Source organism: Lolium perenne, chromosome 7, assembly GCF_019359855.2.
Source record: "Lolium perenne isolate Kyuss_39 chromosome 7, Kyuss_2.0, whole genome shotgun sequence".
Taxonomy (NCBI): Eukaryota; Viridiplantae; Streptophyta; class Magnoliopsida; order Poales; family Poaceae; genus Lolium; species Lolium perenne.
The window spans coordinates 274,400,896-274,411,089 of NC_067250.2; the positions used below are offsets into that span (position 1 = coordinate 274,400,896).

A 10,194-nucleotide genomic window follows, 5' to 3' on the forward strand; every position below is an offset into this window, starting at 1 on the left:
TTGGCGCCGGAATCCCTGGTGTTGCGCCGCACTACATCCCGCCACCATCAACCTTCAACGTGCTTCTTGGCTCCTCCTGGTTCGATAAACCTTGGTTTCTTTCTGAGGGAAAACTTGCTGCTGTGCGCATCATACCTTCCTCTTGGGGTTCCCAACGAACGTGTGAGTTACACGCCATCAAGTTCCCAAAAACTTCTTAAAGAAGGCCACCGGTAACCCATCGGGCTTGGTGCAGACTCCAGCTTCATACCAAGCATGAGTTGATCCAACTCCTCTCTAGCTCTCCCATGAAAGTATGCTCCAGCTCAATGTTTTCCTCCCAAGAAATGAGCTTCTAGGGCAGCCAAAGGCGGGACCATTGGAAAAGGCCCTCTCCTCACCCTTGGATCCCATCAGCGGGTGGTAAAAAGCGGCAAAAACTACTCAGTGCTGCAGTGCGGGAGCGAATACACTCCGCACGCTAGCGAGACCTAGCTGGGCCATGGCCCATTCGACGTGTGTCCAGGTCTTTTTCAGGTTTTAGGAAGTTTCTAGAACTATCATGTTTGTATTTCTCATGGTTCTTTGTTGGTTCCTTCGGTTTTTTGTCGTTTTTTCATTTTTCATTTTTCTGAAATCTCTGAACAGTTTTGAACAAAAATTTCAACTTTCAAAATTTTAATTTCGAGCGAATTTCAAAGTTAAGTAAATTATAAATTTGAGAAAATTTCAAAGTTAAGAAAATTTTAAATTTGATCAAATTTTGAAAGTACGCAAATTTCAAATCTGAGCAAATTGCAAATATGAGATTTTTGTTCAACTTAAGAAAAAATTGCGTAACTCATGGATATTCTTTCAAACTCTAGTCCATGCTGTTGTGGAGCGATGCTGCATTCAATTGACTAACGCTCAGATGTTGGTCTAAAATAGAGAAACCCGATATTGTTGAAACGAATTAGTGGGCTAGTCTAAACACATCGAAATATGCGTATGTGATGTACAAAGTATAAACACCCGCTAATGAGCGATGAATAGGAGAACCCGTAGTAAGCATATACACATGCTCAAGGATCCCTTTCTAATCAGCTGATCTCTCCCTGCCCGGTGATCAATCTCGGGATAATGCACTTCCAGCGCCTACCAATCGACTGCAGGTAGACTAGCGAGCGCATCAATCAAACAAAGTATCTTCTGATTTTGCTGACATAAACTCTGAAGCAAAACTCCAAATCTGATTGGGTTCATCTAATGCATACCGCCTGTCCTCCTCGTACGTCCTCTCCTCCTCTCGAACGCTCGCGCCGACACGTGGGGCGCATCTTCCCAGCCTCTCAGCGCCGACAATATGGGCCCTTAGCTTTGCGCTCACACTCCTTCGCAGATCGCACTCTCGCACCCGCACCATCGATTCGCCGCCGCCCCCGCCGCCGTTGAAGGAGGAGACGGTCGTCAGCAGCTTCGCACAAGTCACAACGACGTCGCTAACCTAGGTAAGCTGCTACCTCCCCCGATCTCTCCTCAGCTAAGCTCCCCTGTCCCGCCTCGCCTCTCCACTCCCATTCCCCGATCGCTCAGGACGGCGGTCGTCCTGAGTATTAGGCCGCTGCGACGAGCCGCGGATCCTCGCACAGGTCGACCTCGTCCGCTGTCAGCACGCGCGCCTCCGGCAGATTAAACTGCCGATTCAATTCGTTAGTTCTTTGGTTGGCTCCTATTCCATGGTAATTAAATATAGAGAAAGTGCGACCTTTTCAATGCGCGGACTATTGTTGAATTCAGTGGCATGGCGAAATCGGAGTTAGTCAGACTCGGATTTCAGTAGGCTTTCAAGACTAGTAGATACTTGCTTTGCTTGAGTCAATCTGCTAAGAGCATGTACAATGATATATCTTAGCATTGCTACCTTAGATAAATGATGATGTAGAGGAGAGAGAAATGAAAAAAGAGGTTTATCTTCTCTTAGCTAAGAGATACTAGTGATAAGACTAAAAAATGATCCATTATACATCATTTTTTTGTTAGATCTAGATTAGGTGATGGAAATAAGATAAGACAGTCTTCTTAACCATTGTTCATGCCCTAGTGGATGGGGCTAATGCATTGGACTTTCCGTTCATTTGTTGCAATCCGCAAAATAAAATTACTACGAGCATTGACACCACTATAAAGGTCCTGCCATTTCCTTTCTTCTCAACCACTCAGGATTCAGCCATCAGCCAAGTAGACAACCATCGACAAGGACTATTTCTTCTATCATCAGCACATCATCTAGCCAAAGATGAGGAATCCCCTGACGCTGCTAGCGCTCCTGCCTCTCGCCGTCCTCCTCCTGTTGGCACTAGGTACCCATTTGTTCATGTAATAGTGGTTAACTAGCTATATCAATCGTCCAGCTACAAAGCTTATCTCATTGTTTTTCTGGCAGGTGAGGCGTGGGAGAGCTGTGCAACGACCGTCATCGCGCCGCTCGGCAGGGCGTGCGATCGTGCCGGTTGTCAGGCCGAGGCCCGCAGACACTTCGACCTGACGGATTGCCACAGCGGCAACGAGACCAGTTGCAGCTGGACCGGCGAGTGCATCACTAACGGCTGCAACTACACCTTCTGGATAACCTTCCCGCCGGCCGCTGCACCCGTCTTGATACCAGAATTAGATGAGAGTGCTGGTCATTGAGTAGCTAAGATGTGGCCCCTGATGTCAATGTATCTGATTGAGTAATAAGGACGATGCAATGGCGATGCAGTGAAAACTTGCATACTCTATGCGATCCATCATAAATATCGTTGATTTAGTATGGAGATTTAATTCGGTTCCTGGATATGTATGCTCCCTCTACCAAAAAAAATCATATTTCGAAATATCGAAAATAATGGTCAAAAAATTCTACATGTACATCTCCATAATATATGTGCATTCGTCAAGTTTCACGTGTGATCTATATAAAAAGGAGAAAGTTTATCTTGTGAAAAGCATTATTTTTAGCACTGAATTTTGTCTTTTTTACACACGTCACATGATAAGTCGATTTTTTGTGAAACGGTTTTGTGAACGCGTAGCACGTGAAGATGTACGTGCGAATTTTTTGTTTCAACTTTTTTTTTAAATTTAAATATGTGTAAAATGCATTTCAAAATATAGAAAACATATGCACCCATGTTCCAAAACACCACTCTCGATTTAGTAGCAAGATTTTACTTGATCAGCAACACTAATTGTGCCTCAAAGAGAGTACTATTATATATTTTATTCATATAGAAAAATATGTAGCAGCTTAGAGCATCATTAGAGTAGTAAAATTTTCTGGAAACCGTACCTAGCCGATCCTCGAAATGGTTAGAGAAGAAAAAAAAAGTTATTAGCCAAACCCCAAAAGGAAAAGGAGGCTACCCTTTTAAATATACTCGACCACAGCCTCGACGAAGTATAATTTCAATTATTCCGCTGCTGTCCAGGACTGGCGCGTGGTTGACGAGGGAGGAAATGGTGTAGCTTTCCTTCGTTCCCCGGCAACAGCGCCAGAAAATAGCTTGATGTCTACTCACACTTCTTTTCCTGTAGACAGTGTTGGGCCTCCAAGAGCAGAGGTTTGTAGAACAGCAGCAAGTTTTCCCTTAAGTGGATCACCCAAGGTTTATCGAACTCAGGGAGGAAGAGGTCAAAGATATCCCTCTCAAGCAACCCTGCAATCACAATGCAAGAAGTCTCTTGTGTCCCCAACACACCCAATACACTTGTCAGATGTATAGGTGCACTAGTTCGGCGAAGAGATAGTGAAATACAAGTGGTCTGAATGAATATGAGCAGTAGTAACGGCACCAGAAAATAGCTTGTTGCTACAACTGGCGTATGGTTGATGGTGGGAATATTGCAGGCAGTACAGATGCAGTAGAACAGTAAACAAGCGATGATTGCAGTATTTGGGAATAAGGCCTAGGATTATACTTTCACTAGTGGACACTCTCAACATTGATCACATAATAAAACCACTCTACACTCTCTTGTTGGATGATGAACACCACTAATTGTGTAGGGCTACAAGAGCACCTCAATGCCGGAGTTAACAAGCTCCACAATATTCGATATTCATATTTAAATAACCTTAGAGTGCATGATAGATCATTGCAATTATACCAAGTACTAACATAGCATGCACACTATCACCAACAGACTATGAAAGGGGGAATAGATTGCATTAATACCATCATAGTAATAGTTAACTTCATAATCTACAAGAGATCATAATCATAAACTACGCCAAGTACTACATGATGCACACACTGTCACCATTACATCATGGAGGAGGAATAGAGTACTTTAATAACATCACTAGAGTAGCACATAGATGAATAGTGATACAAAACTCATATGAATCTCAATCATGTAAGGCAGCTCATGAGATCATTGTATTGAAGTACATAGAAGAGAGATTAACCACATAGCTACCGGTACAACCCTTAGCCTCGAGGGAGAACTACTCCCTCCTCATGGGAGACAGCAGCGGTGATGAAGATGGTGGTGGTTGATACGTCTCCGACGTATCGATAATTTCTTATGTTCCATGCCACATTATTGATGATATCTACATGTTTTATGCACACTTTATGTCATATTCATGCATTTTCTGGAACTAACCTATTAACAAGATGCCGAAGTGCCAGTTCCTGTTTTCTGCTGTTTTTGGTTTCAGAAATCCTAGTAACGAAATATTCTCGGAATCGGACGAAATCAACGCCCAGGTTCCTATTTTGCCCGGAAGCATCCAGAACACACGAGAACCGCCAGAGAGGGGGCACAGGCCCACCAAACCCTAGGCCGGCGCGGCCAAGGGGGGGCCCGCGCCCCCTATAGTGTGGTCGCCCCTTCGACCTTCTGACGCCGCCTCTTCGCCTATATAAAGCCCCTAGACCTAAAACCTCGATACGAAAAAGCCACGGTACGAGAAACCTTCCAGAGCCACCGCCATCGCGAAGCCAAGATCTGGGGGACAGGAGTCTCTGTTCCGGCACGCCGCCGGGACGGGGAAGTGCCCCCGGAAGGCTTCTCCATCGACACCACCGCCATCTTCATCAACGCTGATGTCTCCCATGAGGAGGGAGTAGTTCTCCATCGAGGCACGGGGCTGTACCGGTAGCTATGTGGTTCATCTCTCTCCTATGTACTTCAATACAATAATCTCATGAGCTGCCTTACATGATTGAGATTCATATGATGATGCTTGTAATCTAGATGTCGTTATGCTAGTCAAGTGAATTTTACTTATGTGATCTCCGGAGACTCCTTGTCCCACGTGTGTAAAGGTGACAGTGTGTGCACCGTGTGGGTCTCTTAGGCTATATTTCACAGAATACTTATTCACTGTTATGAATGGCATAGTGAAGTGCTTATTTATATCTCTTTATGATTGCAACGTGTTTTGTATCACAATTTATCTATGTGCTACTCTAGTGATGTTATTAAAGTATTTTATTCCTCCTGCACGGTGTAATGGTGACAGTGTGTGCATCCGTGTTAGTACTTGGCGTATGCTATGATCGTGATCTCTTGTAGATTGTGAAGTTAACTATTGCTATGATAGTATTGATGTGATCTATACCTCCTTTCATAGCGTGAAGGTGACAGTGTGCATGCTATGTTAGTACTTGGTTTAGTCGTGTTGATCTTTCATGCACTCTAAGGTTATTTAAATATGAACATTGATATTGTGGAGCTTGTTAACTCCGGCATTGAGGGTTCGTGTAATCCTACGCAATGGTGTTCATCATCCAACAAGAGAGTGTAGAGTATGCATTTATCTATTCTGTTATGTGATCAAAGTTGAGAGTGTCCACTAGTGAAAGTCTAATCCCTAGGCCTTGTTCCTAAATACTGCTATCGCTGCTTGTTTACTGGTTTACTGCGTTACTACTGCTGCGTTACTCTTTGCTTGTTTCTTGTCTGGGCAAAGCACTTTTAAGCACCGTTGCTACTGCTCATATATATTTATACCACCTGTATTTCACTATCTCTTCGCCGAACTAGTGCACCTATTAGGTGTGTTGGGGACACAAGAGACTTCTTGCTTTGTGGTTGCAGGGTTGCATGAGAGGGATATCTTTGACCTCTTCCTCCCTGAGTTCGATAAACCTTGGGTGATCCACTTAAGGGAAACTTGCTGCTGTTCTACAAACCTCTGCTCTTGGAGGCCCAACACTGTCTACAGGAAAAGGAGGGGGCGTAGACATCAAGCACTTTTCTGGCGCCATTGCCGGGGAGGAAAGGTAAAAGGCACTCATACTTCGGTTCCAGGTAACAGTACTTTTCTGGCGCCGTTGTGTTTGTGCTCGAAGCTATTTCCTTTAGATCCTGCAATTGCATCTTTTTGTTTCTTGTTTACACTAGTTAGGCATAATGGAAAACAACAAAAATATGAGAGATCTTTATGAACTTTATCTTGAATTAGGATATGATGTGTTTGAAGAGAGAATTAAAAAACCCATGGAACTTTATATGCATGCTAATGGGAATGTTATTAATATGAATGCTTTGAACACTATTGTTGCTAATGCTATGGAAAATTCTAAGCTTGGGGAAGCTGGCTTCGATGAGCATGATCTTTTTAGTCCACCAAGCATTGAGGGGAAAATTTACTTTGATGATACTTTGCCTCCTATTTATGATGATTATAATGATAGTAGTCTTTTGGTACCACCTGTTATGGAGGATAAATTTGATTATGATTACAATATGCCTCCTATATTTGATGATGAGAATAATAATGATAGCTACTTTGTTGAATTTGCTCCCACTACTACTAATAAAATTGATTATGCTTATGTGGAGAGTAATAATTTTATGCATGAGACTCATGATAAGAATGCTTTATGTGATAGTTATATTGTTGAGTTTGCTCATGTTGCTACTGAAAGTTATTATGAGAGAGGAAAATATGGTTGTAGAAATTTTCATGTTACTAAAACACCTCTCTATGTGCTTAAAATCTTGAAGCAACACATGTTTTATCTTCCTATGCTTGTTACTTTGCTCTTCATGAACTTGTTTATTTACAAGATTCCTTTTCATAGGAAGCATGTTAGACTTAAATGTGTTTTGAATTTGCCTCTTGATGCTCTCTTTTGCTTCAAATACTATTTCTTGCGAGTGCATCATTAAAACTGCTGAGCCCATCTTAATGGCTATAAAGAAAGAACTTCTTGGGAGATAACCCATGTGTTATTTTGCTACAGTACTTTGTTTTATATTTGTGTCTTGGAAGTTGTTTACTACTGTAACAACCTCTCCTTATCTTAGTTTGGTGTTTTGTTGTGCCAAGTAAAGTCGTTGATAGTAAGGTTCATACTAGATTTGGATTACTGCGCAGAAACAGATTTCTTTGCTGTCACAAATCTGGGCAAAATTCTCTGTAGGTAACTCAGAAAATTATGTCAATTTACGTGAGTGATCCTCAGATATGTACGCAACTTTCATTCAATTTGAGCATTTTCATTTGAGCAAGTATGGTTCCTCAATAAAATTCGTCTTTACGGACTGTTCTGTTTTGACAGATTCTGCCTTTTATTTCGCATTGCTTCTTTTGCTATGTGGGATGGATTTCTTTGTTCCATTGACTTCCAGTAGCTTTGAGCAATGTCCAGAAGTGTTAAGAATGATTGTGTCACCTCTGAACATGTGAGTTTTTGATTATGCACTAACCCTCTAATGAGTTTGTTTCGAGTTTGGTGTGAAGGAAGTTTTCAAGGGTCAAGAGAGGAGGATGATACAATGTGATCAAGAAGAGTGAAAAGTCTAAGCTTGGGGATGCCCCGGTGGTTCATCCCTGCATATTTCAAGAAGACTCAAGCATCTAAGCTTGGGGATGCCCAAGGCATCCCCTTCTTCATCGACAAATTATCAGGTTCCTTCTCTTGAAACTATATTTTTATTCCATCACATCTTATGTGCTTTGCTTGGAGCGTCGGTTTGTTTTTGTTTTTTGTTTTTGTTTGAATAAATGGATCCTAGCATTCACTGTATGGGAGAGAGATACGCTCCGCTGTTGCATATGGACAAGTATGTCCTTAGGCTCTACTCATAATATTCATGGCGAAGTTTCTTCTTCGTTAAATTGTTATATGGTTGGAATTGGAAAATGATACATGTAGTAATTGCTAAAATGTCTTGGATAATGTGATACTTGGCAATTGTTGTGCTCATGTTTAAGCTCTTGCATCATATACTTTGCACCTATTAATGAAGAAATACATATAGCATGCTAAAATTTGGTTTGCATATTTGGTCTCTCTAAAGTCTAGATAATTTCTAGTATTGAGTTTTGAACAACAAGGAAGACGGTGTAGAGTCTTATAATGTTTACAATATGTCTTTTATGTGAGTTTTGCTGCACCGTTCATCCTTGTGTTTGTTTCAAATAACCTTGCTAGCCTAAACCTTGTATCGAGAGGGAATACTTCTCATGCATCCAAAATCCTTGAGCCAACCACTATGCCATTTGTGTCCACCATACCTACCTACTACATGGTATTTCTCCGCCATTCCAAAGTAAATTGCTTGAGTGCTACCTTTAAATTTCCATCATTCGCCTTTACAATATATAGCTCATGGGACAAATAGCTTAAAAACTATTGTGGTATTGAATATGTGCTTATGCACTTTATCTCTTATTAAGTTGCTCGTTGTGCGATAACCATGTTCACTGGGGACGCCATCAACTACCTTTTGTTGAATTTCATGTGAGTTGCTATGCATGTTCGTCTTGTCTGAAGTAAGAGCGATCTACCACCTTATGGTTAGAGCATGCATATTGTTAGAGAAGAACATTGGGCCGCTAACTAAAGCCATGATCCATGGTGAAAGTTTCAGTTTTGGACATATATCCTCAATCTCATATGAGAAAAACAATTGTTGCCACATGCTTATGCATAAAAGAGGAGTCCATTATCTGTTGTCTATGTTATCCCGGTATGGATGTCTAAGTTGAGAATAATCAATAGCGAGAAATCCAATGCGAGCTTTCTCCTTAGACCTTTGTACAGGCGGCATAGAGGTACCCCATTGTGACACTTGGTTAAAACATGTGCATTGCGATGATCCGGTAGTCCAAGCTAATTAGGACAAGGTGCGGGCACTATTAGTATACTATGCATGAGGCTTGCAACTTGTAAGATATAATTTACATGATACATATGCTTTATTACTACCGTTGACAAAATTGTTTCTTGTTTTCAAAATCAAAGCTCTAGCACAAATATAGCAATCGATGCTTTCCTCTTTGAAGGACCATTCTTTTACTTTTATGTTGAGTCAGTTCACCTATTTCTCTCCATCTCAAGAAGCAAACACTTGTGTGAACTGTGCATTGATTCCTACATACTTGCATATTGCATTTGTTATATTACTCTATGTTGACAACTATCCATGAGATATACTTGTTACAAGTTGAAAGCAACCGCTGAAACTTAATCTTCCATTGTGTTGCTTCAATGCTTTTACTTTGAATTATTGCTTTATGAGTTAACTCTTATGCAAGATTTATTGATGCTTGTCTTAAAGTACTATTCATGAAAAGTCTTTGCTATATGATTCACTTGTTTACTCATGTCATATACATTGTTTTGATCGCTGCATTCACTACATATGCTTTACAAATAGTATGATCAAGGTTATGATGGCATGTCACTCCAGAAATTATCTTTGTTTATCGTTTTACTGCTCGGGACGAGCAGAACTAAGCAGGGATGCTGATACGTCTCGACGTATCGATAATTTCTTATGTTCCATGCCACATTATTGATGATATCTACATGTTTTATGCACACTTTATGTCATATTCGTGCATTTTTGGAACTAACCTATTAACAAGATGCCGAAGTGCCCGATTCGTGTTTTTACGCTGTTTTTGGTTTCAGAAATCCTAGTAACGAAATATTCTCGGAATCGGACGAAATCAACGCCCAGGTTCCTATTTTGCCCGGAAGCATCCAGAACACACGAGAACCGCCAGAGAGGGGGCACATGCCCACCAAACCCTAGGCCGGCGCGGCCAAGGGGGTGCCCGCGCCCCCCTATAGTGTGGTCGCCCCTTCGACCTTCTGACGCCGCCTCTTCGCCTATATAAAGCCCCTGGACCTAAAACCTCGATACGAAAAAGCCACGGTACGAGAAACCTTCCAGAGCCGCCGCCATCGCGAAGCCAAGATGCGGGGACAGAGTCTCTGTTCC

At 41.8% G+C, this 10,194-nt stretch overlaps 1 protein-coding gene across 3 annotated transcripts; it reads left to right on the forward strand.

Moving 5' to 3' along the window:
- The first annotated feature begins 1,256 nt into the window (after positions 1-1,256).
- On the forward strand, positions 1,257-2,799 carry LOC127312671 (uncharacterized). Of its 3 annotated transcripts, none has more exons than XM_051343211.2 (3): positions 1,257-1,469; positions 2,189-2,321; positions 2,405-2,799. In XM_051343211.2, the coding sequence occupies exons 2-3, from the start codon at positions 2,258-2,260 to the stop codon at positions 2,650-2,652; spliced, it is 312 nt and encodes a 103-aa protein (XP_051199171.1). In that variant the 5' UTR covers positions 1,257-1,469; positions 2,189-2,257; the 3' UTR covers positions 2,653-2,799. The 3 variants fall into 3 exon arrangements, with proteins under 3 accessions (XP_051199171.1, XP_051199170.1, XP_051199169.1); XM_051343210.2 differs by having other exon boundaries at positions 1,258-1,469; positions 2,182-2,321; XM_051343209.2 differs by having other exon boundaries at positions 1,259-1,469; positions 2,149-2,321.
- Positions 2,800-10,194: the final 7,395 nt, after the last annotated feature.